Raw genomic sequence first — 17504 nt, forward strand, 5'->3', positions numbered from 1 at the left:
GAACGAACGCTGACGCTCGATTTGTGAAGCAAATGCTGTCTGTCTCTTGCAGGGCTTTGATGCTTTCGTTCTTTTTCTCCGTCTCTTTTGTGAAGAAAGCTCTTGATGGAAGCTGATAATTGGGGTTTAAAGTTGAAATCACTGCAGAGTGGCAGGCCAACAACATTGTGTGGAAGGCTGAACTACAAGATGCAAAAACATTCCTCCAGGTCCTTGAGGCCCGGTGGAAGAGAGAGCAGCAGGACCAGAAAGCAGAGTGGAATGAGAAAGAGCAGGTCCTGAAGGACGCTCGGCAGGAAGTCAGCATCTCTGATGCAAAACTACGGGATGAGGACAAAGAGCATGACACAGAAGGAAGAGTCCCTGAGGCCCAGGAGGTCTTGGATACAGACCAACAGACAGAGGAGGAAAATACGGAGGCAGAGGAGGTCCAAGATGCCCTCCTGCCATCAAAAGATGAAGGGCATGAGGAGGAGGTGATGGTCTTGGATGAAGAGCGACAGACAAAGGAGGAAGATGATACGGAGGTAGAGGAGGTCAAGGAGGTCCAGGAGGCCCACCTGCCAGTAAAAGATGAAGGGCATGAGGAGGAGGTGATGGTCTTGGATGAAGAGCGACAGACAAAGGAGGAAGATGATACAGAGGTAGAGGAGGTCAAGGAGGTCCAGGAGGCCCACCTGCCAGCAAAAGATGAAGGGCATGAGGAGGAGGTGATCATCATGGATGAAGAGCGACAGACAAAGGAGGAAGATGTTACGGAGGCAGAGGAGGTCCAGGAGGCCCACCTGCCAGCAAAAGATGAAGGGCATGAGGAGGAGGTGATGGTCTTGGATGAAGAGCGACAGACAAAGGAGGAAGATGTTACGGAGGCAGAGGAGGTCCAGGAGGTCCAGGAGGCCCACCTGCCAGCAAAAGACGAAGGGCATGAGGAGGAGGTGATCATCGTGGATCCAGAGCAACAGACAAAGGAGGATGAAAATACGGAGGCAGAGGAGGTCCAGGAGGCCCACCAGCCATCAAAAGAGGAAGGGCGTGAAGAGGAAGTAATGGTCTTGGACAAAGACCGTCAGACCCAGGAAGAACCCAAGGAGGTCGTGGGGGTCGTGAGGGAGGAGCTTCACAAGACAGCACCGGCCCAAGAGGCAGTGCCACAAGCCAGGAGACACAAACGCATGAAGGAGGGACATCGGCAGAAGAAAGTCAAGCGTGGACGTTTAGTAGAGAGGTTTTTAGCTCTTTTTAATCAGGACAAGAAAGCCAAGTGGAAGGAGACAGAGCAGGTCCTGAAGGACGCTCGGCAGGAGCGTGGACGTCTAGTAGACAGGTTTTTAGCTCTTTTTTGTCTGTCAGCATAAAATCTCAAAATAAAACTTATTTTTCCAATAAATGGTTTTACTGTTCACTCTTCATTGCATGTGATGTGTGGTGTTTTTTTAAAAAACATTTTATACCTCTGGCCTGTTTTACGGCCCTTGTGTTCAACATGACTTGTCTTCAAACATCAACACACGGGCGAATCCTTATTCTCAGCATCAAAATAAAAGTAAGTTAAATGCTGTATTCATGTCAGACTAATATAAATGTACTAAATGCAGCGAACTGTGAACCTCACTGTCCCAAGTTGGGTCGCATGGCTCTTGTGAGTGAGGGTGTGGGTGGTTAGATTGTGGCGTTTTTTCATACTTGACACTGGCATTTGCCATCTTGACTTACGGTCCTACTGTGCACAGCTGGATGTTCCCATATCCCTTTAAAACAAAGTCCTACAGAACAGCAGAGGCTGACAGGTAAGGAAAAGGACAGATCTGCTGGATTGCCAACGACAGATTCCACACAAAACTGATGGAGTTGGCAGGTGGAGCTGCAAGTCAAGTGCGATGCGGTCCCGCTGCAAGGTGGTCCGGCCCATCACAAAACAAAATAATGAAAATAATATCTAAATATTTTAATGTACTTTTAATGTAACTGAGTTTTAACATTTAAACATTATTCTGTATAATTTTATTTTCATGTTTTTATTTATTCATATTTATTTGTTACATTTCCACCAGGGGGCCACAAAAGCAACGAAGGTTTGGAATCAGCGGTCTAGAATACACGTCTTCTTTATTCAGCCGGACGCTCGGTAATCCAAAAAAAACCACACTAACAAAGTCATGCAGGACGGACAAAAACTTGGTGAGCTCCCACCTATTTGTGAGTACTTGAAAGACCAAACACATTTTTGGGGGGAATTATAGCTTTCACCATTCCAGTGAGGAGATTTAACTTCTTGTCATCATGGTTAATTTAATGGTGGGAGAGCTGGTTCTATGTCTGCTTGGGCCAACTCTGATACTGGACCACTATTCCTGAGTCATCACCCCTCACCTGCACTGTCCGCTGAGTGCGTCACAGCTGACATCTGGGGCAGTGATTCATGGCCGGGAGCAGTTGCAGGCCTCACACCCCACCACTGGGTGGCAGCCAAAAGTCTGGAGCTCACACTGGGTGCCCTCAGGACGGAGGGTCCTGGGAGGGCAGATACAGTCGCTGGTCACCGGTTCAAGTAACCTGGTACCACAGTTCCAGGCTGAAGGAGAGAGAGAGACGGACAAGGAAATTAGAGACAGGAATGAAATGATCTGGTGATGGATAAACACTGGCTCAACCAAACATTGATGTTTTTATTTGGATTGTTGTGCTTTTGACTCGCAGTCACAGGATACAAAGTTTACTTTGCTTCATGAATTTGCTTAAGAGAACCCCGAATTTTTAAAAGCCATTGTGAGCGGCTGGTGGTTGTGGAGGCTGAAGACATATCTGCCCAGGGCGTGGACACCAGTCGAGGACACCGCAGCATTCTGAGTGACAGGATGATGGTGATGTTTAATTTATTCGAGGGGACACAGGAGGAGCTCCAGGGAGAGCGAGGGTGGATCAGAACTGTTTAACAAGTGCACTTCCTGACGAATATTCCTCACAAGAATCGACCTGTCGGGGGAGAACTGCCTGTGGGTGCTGGTGCAGCAGACTTTAGCTTCAACACACTCCATGCTGAACTGGTCTTTCGCCACCAGGAAGACTTTGTGCTACAGAGAACAACAACAAAAAACACAGAGGTAAGCATTTTAACAAAAGTATGCAAAGAGTTGAAGATCAAAATATAAAAAGTTTTGTTTTTTAAATTGACAGCCAACTGTTTGGCGAACAGAAGGACAAATGATCATCAAGATGTCAAAATGGAGCAATCCCACTGGCTTCTGGTTGAGGGAAACCATGGAGATGCTAACTTCCTGTTGGACTATGAAGATGTCTCAACAATGACACACTAACTTCCTGTTGGACTATGACGATGTCTCAACCCTGACACACTAACTTCCTGTTGGACTATGAAGATGTCTCAACAATGACACACTAACTTCCTGTTGGACTATGACGATGTCTCAACCCTGACACACTAACTTCCTGTTGGACAACCAAAATACTTCATCCCTGCAGCGCTCCACTCTACATGCTAGCACAAACTGCCGCTAACTGGTTAGCATGCTAACTTCAACAGACTCTGCAACATCTGGACATCAAAACTGTTGTTTCTTCTTGTTTTACACTAAAATACTGACATCCATCACATTTCCACACAGTTAGACATTAAGGATCAGAAAAATTAAATAAAATGTCTCCCCCAAAGAGAATTCTAGCTAATAAAAGTTCATGATGGAAGTGTTAAATTCAATCATGTGATTGTGTTTACCAGACACAACTCCACACAGGAAGCTACACAAACACACACGCAATAAAGAGTTGTGACTGACTCAGAAGAGTTCAGACAGGGAAAACAGACGATGGACCAACTGAACACACACTTTTCCCTGCAGCTACACTGAACACAGGATCCCATTTTAACCCCCACATGAGAGAGACGGAGCATGAGTAACATGCACCTAATAGAAACAAATGGTCTCTTAGCCAAAATATTAGACACTCTCTTCAACAGGGAGTGGCTACAGGTCTGTAACCAATCATATTCCACATCGGGACAAATAATAAACTTCAACATAATAAAAGTTCCCAAAACACAAAAAGTGCACATCAACTGGCACTGCACTTTCTGGGGACTTCAGCAAAACAACTGTCAGGTTGGAGGGCAATCGGATGTGCAGTTGTGAAGGCAATGGACTCGATGCGTCCACGTTCCTGTATTTGCAGTAAACAATGGTGATGTGGTGCTGGCGTGTTGGTGCTCCTGGAAGTTTGAAAGTTACAGACCGCGTTGGTGGAAATTCTTCCTTGCTCTAGCTAAATATTCTACAACCAGAACATAATGGAAGATGGAAGGGAAGGAGCCCAGAGACAAATAACTGTAAGCAGGCAGCTAAAGAGACGGACGAAGACTGGGTTGACAGAGGACAAATGCTGCTTTGCTAATTATTGTTGTTAATTTTCTTTGGCTGACTGGTGGATGACCAAAATACTGTCTGTCTAGATTTACTTCTGACTGGTGTCTGATGTGGAGAATGGGAGCCTCATAGGAGGCCCTTGGCAGCAGGACCAAGAAATCCTGGGGACAAACCAGAGCATGAACAGCCTACCCTTGTGCTTAGGGTCCAATTTAGTTCTCAAATCAGATCAAGTCATGATTGTAGGTGACCTCAGTGTTCATGTGGATGTTGATAACGACTGTCTGGGTGCTGCATTTCTCTCTCTTCTAGACTCAATTGGTGTCCATCAGTCTGTTCATGAACCGACTCACCGTCACAACCACACCCTCCACCTCGTCCTGACGTATGGAGTTGAAGCTGAACATCCAGTTGTGTTTCCAAAGAACTCTCTTTTACCTGACTATCAATTAATCACTTTTGTATTTGTACGAATCAACGACACTCCACTCAGGAAAACGGTGGTTTCCAGATGTTTGTCTGATCAGGCTGTAGCTGGATTTAAGGAAGAGATTCCATTGGTGACACGGTGGTGCAGTGGTCAGCACTGTCGCCTCACAGCAAGAAGGTTCTTGGTTCGAGTCCCAGCTCGGGCACAGGAACTTTCTGTGTGGAGTCTCCTTGTTCTCCCTGTTCCTGTGTGGGTTCTCTCTGGTACTCCAGCTTCCTCCCACAGTCCAAAGACATCAAGAGAGGACGAGGCTGATTGATACTCTAAATTGACCGTAGGTGTGACTGTGAGTGTGAATGGTTGTCTGTCTCTATGTTGGTCCTGTGATGGACTGGTGACCTGTCCAGGGTGAACCCTGCCTATATCCAGTTCTCCACAATACCACTGACACTCAGAACCGCTGTAGGGACCAGGTTCTCCACAATACCCCTCATAATCAGTGTTGTGGTCCCTGTAGGTCATGAGGGAAGACTGGTCTCCTGGCTGACCCTGGTGTTCCAAGCCCATACGTGTGTCTGTTGCTGGGGCAGCAATGCTGTTGGGATGATCAGTTTGGCCACCAGACTGTCAATCATTGCTGCATTGAACGTCCAGGACTGGCTCCCAGACCGTCTCCATGACCTCATTCCCTGCACCATAGTACCGCCCATGTTCATCATGGATGGCATACATGTGCAGGTGTAGATTCTCCTCCATCATTGTTGGTCAGTTGGAGTTCCTCCTCGTCTTCACGACACGTTTGGTTGAGATTTGAGTTGTGCTCAGTTTGTGAACTGAGGTTTGTTACTTTGTTGTGACACAACAGCAGATGGCAACATGGAGTGTTAGAGTGCAGTTGGTTCGGTCAAATGGATCCATGGACGCATCAACCAGGGTTGGTTTTTTGTTTGTTTCTTTGTCTTTTGTGTCTCATGTTAATTTTATTGTGTCAAACCCTCCACATCTGAAGATTATTTTGACTTCCATACTACATCCTTTTATTTTTGTGTGTACTCAACTCAACATGGAAAAAAGTATGGCTCGTATGCGAAAATTGAGAACGCAAAAGTACCCAGATAACGTACTCTTATCGGTCAAGATTTTGAGAATGCGACTGTGGACACTTGCCGCACTCATTTCATTGACAAAAATGGCGGCGGACAGCTGTGGTGGGAGTCAGTCGACACTGGACGTGTCAGCCTTGTACAAATATAAGTAATAAGTTGTCTTTTCCACACAGCTCAGACATTCAGGAGGGACTCAGAGGAGAGCCGCTGCTCCTCCATGTCACGAGGAGTCAGCTGAGCTGGTTCAGGCGTCTGGTGAGGACGCCTCCTGGACGACTCCCTCGGAAGGTTTTCCGGGCTTTTCCAACCGAGAGGAGGCCTCGAGGCTTCTACTACCATCTGGTAGCAGGTTTCACTACCCTGCCTTTTCCAGAGAACTATATACAGTTTATCATCGCATCTTTTTTACCCACTGTATTTCTTTCTTTCTTCTGACAGGCATGTGCAATACTGCCCACTATGCACTCTGCGATCTGCAGCTCAGGGATTGTGTATTATGTCATATTGTCGAATGTCTATGCTCTTATATGTCCTTCTTTCAGGTTTGTGGGAAGTAGGAAATTGGGGTCTTGTCTGGGGTTGCTTATATGTGGCTGTTGTTGCTAACGGTTGTGTCTCTTTTACTGAGAAACACTTTCCCAACTGGACAATAAAACTTTCTGTCTATCTATCGATTGATCAATCAGTCTGTCGTCTGTCTGTCTGTCTGTCTATGTGTCTGTCTATCTGACCCAGGACACTCTGGAGGGTTTACGTCTCTCGGCTGGCCTGGGAACGCCTCAGGATTCCCCTGGAAGAGTTGGTGGAAGTGGCGGGGGAGAGGGCGGTCTGGGTTTCCTTGCTGAGGCTGCTTCCCTCGCAAACCGGACCCGATAAGCAGAGGACAACGACAACAAACTAGAGAGATTCAACATTTCTTATTTAGCCAGTGCAAAGCCAGAAACACTGAAGAAAATTCAACGTAGTGCTGGAGGTGTCTGAAAGGAAGAGGAAGTCATTCTGTGTGAGGATAAATGAACAAAGATGTTTGGATATTTGTGGCCTCCTGAGGCCCCTGAGTGGAGACAGCCTCCATATCAGGCTGATCAAGAATGTATCTCCAGTTCGTGGTTTGAAGAACTCTGACAGAGGATGGAAGTTGTTCATTTAATGCTTGAATAAAATATACTAGAAGTTGAGGGAGTGGAGAGTGTCAGCGACTGGACGCCCTGCTGGAGGATTAAGAGGATTTTTCTGACCTTTGGGTTTGATCAAAAAGTCAAGTGACCTCTTAGATACGAGATCCATGCAGGCTGTAAACCTGTCATGGATGGAGAAATCAGGTGTCTCAGCATCAGGACCAGTAGATGTAGAAAATGATTCTCCACGAGGCACATCTGTCTCACCAATGTGAATAAATCAAAATCTCTTCTACCATTTTCTGTTGTTTCATGGCGTTTTCCTGAGGTGAACTGTGAACGTGGGTGTTTACTGAAACTGAAGTGGTTATTTTTATATTTCATATGTCATTCAGCTCAGTAGTTGTACTGTTTCTTCTCATTGTGGTATTTCATATTCACGTATTTGTGTGATACACGTCAGTTCAAGATTTTCTCCACCAAATCATCCCATGAAAGCCTGATTGTGCAGCTGCGTTTGTCATTTTTCTCCTTGTTTTCTTGGACCAGCACCTCAGCACCACAGGTGTGTGTTTGACCCGCTTGGAAGCATTTATCACCAGGAAGACATTGATAGAATCCCACTTCTGCCACTTCTTCTCTTACTGTCTTCTCCTAATTCTGTTCCTGCTCTCATCCTCATGTAATCACATTAAACTCTGAGGTGAGTTTAGATTTCATTTTGGGGAAATGCGTGTCTCTGTGGATTCATGTTTCCTCCCCAGCCACATAAATTCATGCATCTGATTTGACAGTGAGCGAAAAATTAACAGTATTTTGCATCGACTTTGTTTTTCCAAACCCTTTTGTTTTCATTTGTTTCATATTGTTTATGAAATACATGAAGCTTTTAAACCCATTAATCATTGCAAAAGCTAGTAAATTCAGACTGGAACGCTTTTAGTGTCTTTCGTACTGTCAGGTCTTTGTTGAGCTTTAATGGAGGATAAGATTCACTCAACGAGACCTGGAGCCTTGAGACGCGCAGGAGAGGAAGAGGAGGATGAAGAGTTGTGGTTGCTATGCTTGGTCTCCACGCGCATCATTCGCGATGATCCCGCGAACGTTAACATACGTCATCACGTGATCACAGTCAAGTTCTCGCAGTTTGCTGTCAGCAGCCGTTGGAGCAGACGTGTCTGAGCGACTTCTGACAGAGTTTCTCAGGAAAAAGCACTTTCACAAACCTTTGGAGGAGACGTCCAACATGGCAAAAGTAGGTTGTCCTGTTTTACTTCAATTCTGTGTTCACTTTGTTTGTTTGTCCTTTGTGTTGTTTTGCTGTTGACACTTCGTGAGGAGCTCAAATCCTCTGACGCACTGTCATTTCACCGGGAAGGCATTTTAGGATTTGAGACACAATTTGGAGAACAAAATAGCATTGAAACATATTGGTTTCAAAGTTGTTGACCACTGAGATAAATAATGAACCGACTTTATGTCTGAATGACTGGAGTCATGCTTCATTCAAGCTAACAGGTGAGCTGTTTATTTCTGAACTCGACTGAATCAGCTCAGCTTTGGTGATCAGAGCATCAGTTTCACATCAAGAGGACTGGACTTTTCTATGAGATTTAATGCAACATTTGGAAGTTTGCTTGTTCGTTGAAATCACTCACTTCAACGAATGAAACGGCAAATTCAACTGAAAACAGGGAGTTTTAATATTTAAACATCAGTGTGTTTGTGTGTGTGTATGTGTGTGTGTGTGTAAGACCTGCAATATTCAAAAACTCATCAGTTGTAAAACCTCTTATTTCCCACATCAGCAGCTTCACATCTTTATTGAAACAGCGAATGAACATTTTGAACAAATCACTGAAACTCAGGGAAATGTTATAAATCTGTTTTCCACATTGGAAAATCTTGTTCCTCATGTAGCTTTTATATTGCTGTGTGTGTGTGTGTGTGTGTGTTTACTGTAATAAATCTTTCCTGTTCAGATCAAAAATATTAATTCATATTTATTTCTATCCTAGGCCGTAGAGCTGATTTGTTGTCATAAACACACTTTTAGAAAGTAGAAGAGAAACTGTTTTTCTGAATTTCAGCAGAAATGAACAGTTTGGTTCATTCTCTGACGTGTTGCTGTGTTGTTCTAAAGAATTTAAAGGAGACATCAACGCTTGTTGGAAAGTGTAAAGCATGAATTAAATGTGGATTCATGTCAGAACCATGTGAGCAGAACAGGAAGTGAGTCAGCTTGGCTTTGACCTGGCATCTGTCCAGGGGACGACCTCAAGATGGAGGAGCGTCTGGTTGTTGATGAGCTGGAGTGACAGAGCTCTGGTTGATCACCAGTACAGGTTCATCACACGGTCTCTGAGCAGCACAACGTGGATGTTAAGATGCGGGAATGAACTGGGACTCATGTTTGTATTGTTGAGAACTGATCATGTGATTTAGTTCGGTCCAGCAGCTGCAGGTGTGCTCAGGTGTCATGGATCAGTAGTGTGACTGGTTTCTGTCTCCAGGTGGATCAGCACCACTCTTGCTGCGTCAGGAAGCCCGACGTGAGGCTCGTCCTCAGGAAGGTGGGTGATTATCGATCTTCTGGTTCAAGCGTCTTCTGATTCACTTCAGTTTGGTCCAAGAGTTGAAGGTTTGATGGTTTCTGTCTTGGCAGCGTCTCTCCTGGATCTCAGTCCTGGTCCCAGACCCGGGAGGACGCAGCAGCCCCAGGATGGTCCTCAGGAGGGTGGGTCATTGCTGCTCCTTCAGGAGTCCCTTCATGTGTCCTGGATGTGGAGCAGGAGTCTGACGCTGGCTGTGTTTCTGTCTCCTCAGTGTCCCAGCTGGACCTCCACCGTGAAGCTGAGGCCTGCACCAGCTCCTGCCATCTGCTCCCCCCCGAAATCTCCTTCACTTTTTGCCCCTCCATCCTGCTCCACTCCTCTGGTCCTCTCCCCTCCCTCCTCCCCCTCCCACTTCTGCCCTCCCTCCAGCTCCACTCTGCTCATCCTCTCCCTTCCCCCCTCCCCCTCCATCTTCAAGCCTCCCTGCACCTCTACTCCTCTCCACTCCTCCGCCTCCTCCCTCTCTCCACCCTGCTTCTCCTCCTTGTCCTCCTCCTCTGACTTTTCCTCCTCCTCTGACTTTTCCTCCTCCAGCCTTTCCCTTTCCCCTCTCCCCCACCCTTTCTCCCTCCTTCCTCCTCTACTCCACTCGTCTGCTCACCTCGCTCCTCCTGCTCCTTCTTCTACCCTCCCTGCTGCTCCACTCCTCTCCATTGCTCTCCCTCCTCCTCCTCCGCCCCCTCCTCCTCTTCCCTTTCCTCTTCCTCCGAATTCTCCTCCACCTCATCCTCTTCCGTCCCCTCCTCTTCCACTTTCACAAGCTTGGATTTGATGTAACTTTTTCATGTGTTTGTGTGTGTGTGTGTGTGTGTGTGTGTGTGTGTGTGTGTGTGTGTGTGTGTGTGTGTGTGTGTGTGTGTGTGTGTGTGTGTGTGTGTGTGTGTGTGTGTTTGGGTGAGGGGGTCACATGACACCACTCCCCCTCACAAGGTTAGTTTGAGAGCTGCTGAGTCTCATTTATCACTTTTAATGCTCTTTGATTCTCTTCCCTTATTTTGTCTCAGAGGTTTTTTTTTCCCCTCAGTTCCAGATCACCCAGGACCCCAAAATGCAGAGAAGATGCCAGATGAGACCAGAGGGACGGACAAGATGAGGGACGACCCGGAGACGAGAAGCAACATGAGGACGGACAAGGAGACCCTGAGATGAGAGCAGAGGTGAGAGATCAGAGCAGATCAGAGTTGAGGGCAGCAACATCTTAGAGAATCAGAGTGACACGAATTTAACTCTTTCAGGATTTATGAGTTGGAGGGCGAGTCTACAGCTGAACAAACCTGCTGTCTTCTGACATTTTACTCAACTTTTTTATCTGAAATTTCTTCTGTGGTTTTCCTTTTCAGCACTTTGGACGACGCCAAAGTGAAAAGAAGCAGATCCCTGCAGGACAAATGAGATGACCTCTAAATGTTGTATCAGCCACCACCAGGCGGCAGCAGAGGCCACCACCAGGCTCCATCAGACGCCACCACCAGGCTCCAGCAGAGGCCACCACCAGGCTCCAGCAGAGGCCACCACCAGGCTCCATCAGACACCACCACCAGCCTCCAACAGGGGCAACCATCAGGCCCCAGCAAAGCCCACCACCAGGCTTCGACAGGGGCCACCACCAGGCTCCAACAAAGGCCACCACCGGGCTCCAGAAGAGGCCACCACCAGGCAGCAGCAGAGGCCACCACCAGGCTCAAACAGGGGCCACCACCAGGCAGCAACGGAGGTCACCACCATGCCCCAGCAGAGGCCACCACCATGCCCCAACAGGGGCCACCACCAGGCTCAAACATTGGCCACCACCAGGCTGCAGCAGAGGCCACCACCAGGCGGCGGCCAAGGCCACCACCACGCCCAAGCAGAGGCCACCACCAGGCCCCAGCAGAGGCCACCACCATGCTTAAGCAGGGGCCACCACCAGGCCCCAGCAGAGGCCACCACCAGGCTCAAGCAGGGGCCACCACCAGACTCAAGCAGAGTCCACCACCAGGCTAAAGCAGGGGCCACCACCAGGCGGCAACAGAGCCCACCACCGGGGTCCAGCAGAGGCCACCACAAGACTCCAACAGAGGCCACCACAAGGCTCCAACAGAGGCCACCACCAGGCTCCAGCAAAGGCCACCATCAGGCTGTAAAGGAGGCCACCACCAGGCTGCAAAGGAGGCCATCACCAGGCAGCAACGGAGGCCACCAACAGGGGCCACCACCATTCTCCAACAGGGGCCACCACCATGCTCCAACAGGGGCCACCACCAGGCTCAAACATTGGCCACCACCAGGCTCCAGCAAAGGTCACAACCAGGCGGCAGCCGAGGCCACCACCACGCCCAAACAGAGGCCACCACCAGGCTCAAGCAGGGGCCACCACCAGGCCGCAAAGGAGGCCACCACCAAGCCCCAGCAGAAACCACCACCAGGCCCCAGCAGAGGCCACCACCAGGCTTCAGCAGAGGCCACCACCGGGCCACAGCAGAGGCCACCACCAGGCTTCATCAGACGCCACCACCAGGCAGCAACGGAGGCCACCACCAAGCTCCAACTAAGGCCACCACCAGGCGGCAGCAGAGGCCACCACCAGGCTCCATCAGACGCCACCACCAGGCTCCAGCAGAGGCCACCACCAGGCTACAGCAGAGGCCACCACCGGGCTACAGCAGAGGCCACCACCGGGCTACAGCAGAGGCCACCACCGGGCTACAGCAGAGGCCACCACCGGGCTCCAGCAGAGGCCACCACAAGGCTCCAGGAGAGGCCACCACCAGGCCCCAGCAGCAACCATGTGAAGAATGAATGTCAAACAGAGGAAACAGTCCAGGGGTCAAAGAAATGACAGCTGCTGACAACCTGGAAGAGAGTAAAAGATCTCTAAACTTGATGTCACATGAGCTGACAAAGCTCTCATGCCAGCAGGAACAACTTATTGGACAAACTGAGGAGGTGAAGTCACTGAAAGCCACGCACACAGAGAACGACAGAAAATGTCTGTGCTGGAGCTGAGAGAGGATGAAGTGGAGCAACAGACAAGAAGAGCTGATTTGATCCTAACAGGTCTGGATACTCCACACTGAACCGATGCTGGAACGACTGCAAACCTGGAGAGAACAGAAGAGGCCCCACAGGAAGAAGTGCTGACACCTGAACAACAAGTGGTGGGCTCTCTGCACAGGAAGAACAAAAGCATCCAAAGTGAGGAAGTATTTATTTGTCACACTTCACCAAGAAAGCCAGAGGAGGCAAAACCAGCTGTCATCATAAGATTCATCAGCAGGAAGCAGAGGAAGGTCTTGATAGTGCAAGCAAAGAAACTGAGAGGTACCGATGGCAACATTCATGAACATTTGACAACAAAACAGCATGAGAGGCAAAGAGGTGAAGAAAAGAGGAAAAAAAAGAGAAACATGGACCTGAAATGGCAGCGCATGGATGAGAGGACAAGAAGGTCTCATGTTAGGATGAGAAGATGATGAAGATGGAGACACAATCATGGATAACGGGAGTTTTATTGCTCTTGATGAGGTCAAAAAGAGTGACGACTGAATATCTTTGAAAAATTATGCGGGGGGGGGGGGGTGGACACATCAGTGGAGGGGTTTCCAAACTGCTTCAATGTATTTTCTTCATGGATGACGCAAGCGTTGGATGAAGTTATAAAAGAATTTAAAACAATGAAAACATGCTTTGATGTAAATACTTCATCACTGAATCTAGAAAACTAAACCTTCATGATGTTTAGTAACTGAGGGAAAGGCACTGGTGATTTGATTCCAAATCCAAAACACAACAAAGAAATGGATGTGGCTGTGAGGGCCTGTGGGGATTTTATTCATGTAGGGTTTCATATCTGGTGGTGGAATCTTCCAGCAGCCTGACACAAAAACCTTTCCATCCTCATTTGGTGGAGCTGCTCAAATATGTGACAGTCAGAACTCAAAGAGGAAAAATAATGAATTTAATTGGATGTTTCCCCACAGAAGTCGTTCCTGTTCTTGTTACAGCTTGAGACTTAAAACCCTCATGGAGGAGATTTTTGCTCTGTGGAGGTTCTTTTATTTTTCCCCTTCCATGAGGTGTCAAACAGCTGAAGACACTGGTAATGGTACTCCTGGTGTACTGGGATGGGGTTCGATTCCCTGCTGTGTCCTGCTGACTGGTTGACATTTCCATGAAAGCCCTCAATTTCCACTCCAGCAATTGGAACAATTCTCAGTCCACTGGTGTAAAGACGTCTGCTTCCCAGTCTGATTGTTGGGGGAAAGTCCTTTTTGGATCAGTGCGTCTCACATGAATGTAACCATACTTGTTTTACTGGTGTTTGGCCAGCATGTCAGTATTGTTTTAACTGGTGGAGCACTTCCTGTATCCAGTTATACATCCATAACACACATGGGCTGAGTGGCCATGAGCCTGACCTGACCAGCTCCACAAAATGTGCCTGTTGTGACCCTGCAGACCCCAGACCTGTAAACAGGAGGAGAATTTGGCAAATATGCTAATAAACTGTAGCCTGTAGCGTCATGACGCTGTACTGGGAGTGACTGGAGGAAGCTCTGGAGTTCTAGAATCTTTTCCACAACTCTGACTGATTTAACCTCTTGATGTCTTAGCGATTAAAGAGTGATCATGTTTTATTACATTCAAGCAAAATTACAGCACAACAAAAGTGCAAAGCAATAAAAACATTGAGTGATGACATTAAATATCCTTGAGGATATGACAGGAACCAGAAGGAGTCAATGACAGAGACATGAAGGAAGTACACGTCTGTAGCAACGTGTGACGTATGTTTACCTTCCTTTTTTAAGAACATGTCATGGACCCCAGCTGCTGACACGTCCATGTTCCATCATCGTATGACCAGAGGTGTTTCTGGAGAGTTGTGATTGCTGCGTGAATGCAACATTGATTTGTAACTGCAGTGACAAAATGTCAACATGGTGTTTACACAACTCAGCTCAACCTTCAACCACAATGTGGGTTGGAGTGACGGGGAGGATGTTAGTCTGAATGAATCCACTCCTCCCAGTCACATTAACACTCATATTCCTCCAGGCTCTGGCCGAGGAGGTGGAGTTGCTGCCATTATTGACAAATAAATTTCAATTTATTTCAATCAAATAAATTCCACATCGGGACAAATAATAAACTTCAACATAATAAAAGTTCCCAAAACACAAAAAGTGCACATCAACTGGCACTGCACTTTCTGGGGACTTCAGCAAAACAACTGTCAGGTTGGAGGGCAATCGGATGTGCAGTTGTGAAGGCAATGGACTCGATGCGTCCACGTTCCTGTACTTGCAGTAAACAATGGTGATGTGGTGCTGGCGTGTTGGTGCTCCTGGAAGTTTGAAAGTTACAGACCGCGTTGGTGGTAATTCTTCCTTGCTCTTGCTAAATATTCTACAACCAGAACATAATGGAAGATGGAAGGGAAGGAGCCCAGAGACAAATAACTGTAAGCAGGCAGCTAAAGAGACGGACGAAGACTGGGTTGACAGAGGACAAATGCTGCTTTGCTAATTATTGTTGTTAATTTTCTTTGGCTGACTGGTGGATGACCAAAATACTGTCTGTCTAGATTTACTTCTGACTGGTGTCTGATGTGGAGAATGGGAGCCTCATAGGAGGCCCTTGGCAGCAGGACCAAGAAATCCTGGGGACAAACCAGAGCATGAACAGCCTACCCTTGTGCTTAGGGTCCAGTTTAGTTCTCAAATCAGATCAAGTCATGATTGTAGGTGACCTCAGTGTTCATGTGGATGTTGATAACGACTGTCTGGGTGCTGCATTTCTCTCTCTTCTAGACTCAATTGGTTTCCATCAGTCTGTTCATGAACCCACTCACTGTCACAACCACACCCTCCACCTCGTCCTGACGTATGGAGTTGAAGCTGAACATCCAGTTGTGTTTCCACAGAACTCTCTTTTACCTGACTATCAATTAATCACTTTTGTATTTGTACTAATCAACGACACTCCACTCAGGAAAACGGTGGTTTCCACCAAACTGGAGGAGTCACATATCATCTGGCAAGACAGCCTTAAAAGTTAGAAGAATGCCCTTCGTATAGCGAGAGCAGCCTTCTACTCAGCACTAATCTAGAAACACAAGAACAACCCCTGGTTCCTCTTCAGGACTGTGACCAGACTGACAGAGAGCCACAGCTCTACTGAACCAAGCATTCCTGTTTCCCTGGGCAGCAAAGAGTTCATGGACCTCTTTAATGACAAAATTGTCCTTCTTAGAGAGAAAATTCACCTCCTCCTGCCATCAGTTGACAACATGGCACCGATAGCCTCAGAAGCCTGAGAGGCAGCTGGAGGACCAGACGTACACTTTGACAGTTTTTCTATCGTTAGTCTTCATGAGCTCAGTTCAATCCTTTCCTCCTCTAAACCTCCACCTGTCTTCTAGACTCCATCCCAACCAAGCTACCCCTCGTTAGCACCTCCCTCTTAGATATGATCAATGTGTCGCTGTTATCTGGTTACGTCCCTCAGTCCTTTAAAGTTGCAGTAATTGGACCCCTCCTCAAAAGAGCAACCCTGGATCCAGAACTTCTACCAACTACAGACCAAAATCAAATCGTCCATTTCTGTCAGAAATTCTGGAGAAAGCAGTTGCTCAACAACTCTGTGACTTCTCCACAGCAACAGCTTATTAGAGGATTTCCAGTCAGGGTTCAGGTTCATCAGAGCACAGAAACAGCACTCGTCAAAGTTACCAATGACCTCCAACTACCATCAGATGAGGGACTGGTCTCTGTGCTGGTCTGATGAGATCTCAGTACAGCTTTTGATACCATTGACCATCATATCCTTCTACAGAGCCAGAGCCTTCAGCTCTCAGGCTCCCCTCCTGTGGAACCGTCTCCCAGTTTTGGTCCAGGATGCAGACACCCTCTCGACCTTTAAGAGCAGACTAAAGACCTTCCTTTTTGATCAGGCTTACAGTCAGAACTGCTTAGGCTGGGCCTTAGATATGCTGCTGGAGGCTCAGGCTGCTGGGGGATCTCCCATGGTGCACTGGGCTTCTCTCTCCTCCTCTCTTTCCTCTCTGTCCTCCTATATTTGTCATCCATAAATCTTACTCATACGTATTACAAACTCGTCTTCTTCTCTGGAGCCTTCAGTCTCCCCTCATCCCAGATCCTGGTGCTGCTGGAGGAGGCTGCAGACCTGAAGAGGCTCAAGCTGCCACCCGTAGCTCCACCTGCTCATGTCCCCATCTGTCCATCAGTGTCTTCCCTTTCTCTCCCTCTTTATCTCTGTCCCTCTCTTTCCTTCTGTATATCTGTCTTCCTCCATTATCTGTCTTTGTCTCTGCCCCGCTCTCCTGCTCTCTTTCCCTCCAACAGGTCACAGCAGAAGGCCGTCCCCATTGAGCCTGGATCTGCTGGACGTTCCTCCCTGTTAAAAGGAAGGTTTTTGTCGTTGTTGTTGCAGGATGTGCTGCTGGTGGAGAATTGTTGGGTGTAAATTCATTGAAGGAGTGTGGAACTGGACCTGCTCTACTAGTGAAGAGTCATGAGGTAACTTTTGTTGTGATTTGGTGCAACATAAATAAAATTGACTTGTCACAAATTTCCTAGTGTGGGATCAATAAAGTTCTACCATCTATCTTTCTATCTATCAATCTGTCTGTCTGTCTATCAGTCTGTCTATCTATCTATCTATCTATCTATCGATCTATCTATCTGTCTATCTATCTGTCTGTCTATCTATCTATCTATCTGTCTATCTATCTATCTATCTGTCTGTCTATCTATATCTATCTATCGATCTATCCGTCTATCTATCTATCTGTCTGTCTATCCATCTATCTGTCTATCCATCTATCTGTCTATCTATCTATCTGTCTGTCTATC

The 17504-nt window shown here is 47.4% G+C and overlaps 3 protein-coding genes across 3 annotated transcripts; all 3 read left to right on the plus strand.

Moving 5' to 3' along the window:
- On the plus strand, positions 1–1429 carry LOC147261345 (uncharacterized). The gene is made up of 2 exons (XM_086204910.1): positions 1–536; positions 663–1429. Exons 1-2 carry the CDS (start codon positions 480–482, stop codon positions 1353–1355), a joined length of 750 nt encoding a protein of 249 aa, XP_086061036.1. The 5' UTR covers positions 1–479; the 3' UTR covers positions 1356–1429.
- Positions 1430–8197: 6768 nt separating this feature from the next.
- On the plus strand, positions 8198–10797 carry LOC147261346 (uncharacterized). The gene is made up of 5 exons (XM_086205076.1): positions 8198–8288; positions 9547–9606; positions 9699–9770; positions 9860–10239; positions 10653–10797. Exons 1-5 carry the CDS (start codon positions 8280–8282, stop codon positions 10795–10797), a joined length of 666 nt encoding a protein of 221 aa, XP_086061202.1. The 5' UTR covers positions 8198–8279.
- Positions 10218–13166, plus strand: LOC147261347 (uncharacterized). Its single transcript, XM_086204911.1, has 3 exons — positions 10218–10578; positions 10673–10805; positions 10989–13166. The coding sequence occupies exon 3, from the start codon at positions 11042–11044 to the stop codon at positions 12464–12466; it is 1425 nt and encodes a 474-aa protein (XP_086061037.1). The 5' UTR covers positions 10218–10578; positions 10673–10805; positions 10989–11041; the 3' UTR covers positions 12467–13166.
- The last annotated feature ends 4338 nt before the right edge of the window (positions 13167–17504 follow it).

Source organism: Aulostomus chinensis, chromosome 5 (genome assembly GCF_037954235.1).
Source record: "Aulostomus chinensis isolate RoL2024-O1b breed Wild chromosome 5, RoL_Achi_v1.0, whole genome shotgun sequence".
In the NCBI taxonomy this organism is placed as follows: domain Eukaryota; kingdom Metazoa; phylum Chordata; class Actinopteri; order Syngnathiformes; family Aulostomidae; genus Aulostomus; species Aulostomus chinensis.

Bases quoted from the DNA above. Each gene is read 5' to 3' on its own strand.
- LOC147261345 (XM_086204910.1), top strand. From the start codon at position 480: ATGGTCTTGGATGAAGAGCGACAGACAAAGGAGGAAGATGATACGGAG. The intron at 537-662 runs GTCAAGGAGGTC...GAGGTCAAGGAG, and splicing joins ATGATACGGAGGTAGAGGAG to GTCCAGGAGGCCCACCTGCC.
- LOC147261346 (XM_086205076.1), top strand. The intron at 9,607-9,698 runs GTGGGTGATTAT...CTGTCTTGGCAG, and splicing joins TGAGGCTCGTCCTCAGGAAG to CGTCTCTCCTGGATCTCAGT. The intron at 9,771-9,859 runs GTGGGTCATTGC...CTGTCTCCTCAG, and splicing joins CCAGGATGGTCCTCAGGAGG to TGTCCCAGCTGGACCTCCAC.
- LOC147261347 (XM_086204911.1), top strand. From the start codon at position 11,042: ATGACCTCTAAATGTTGTATCAGCCACCACCAGGCGGCAGCAGAGGCC.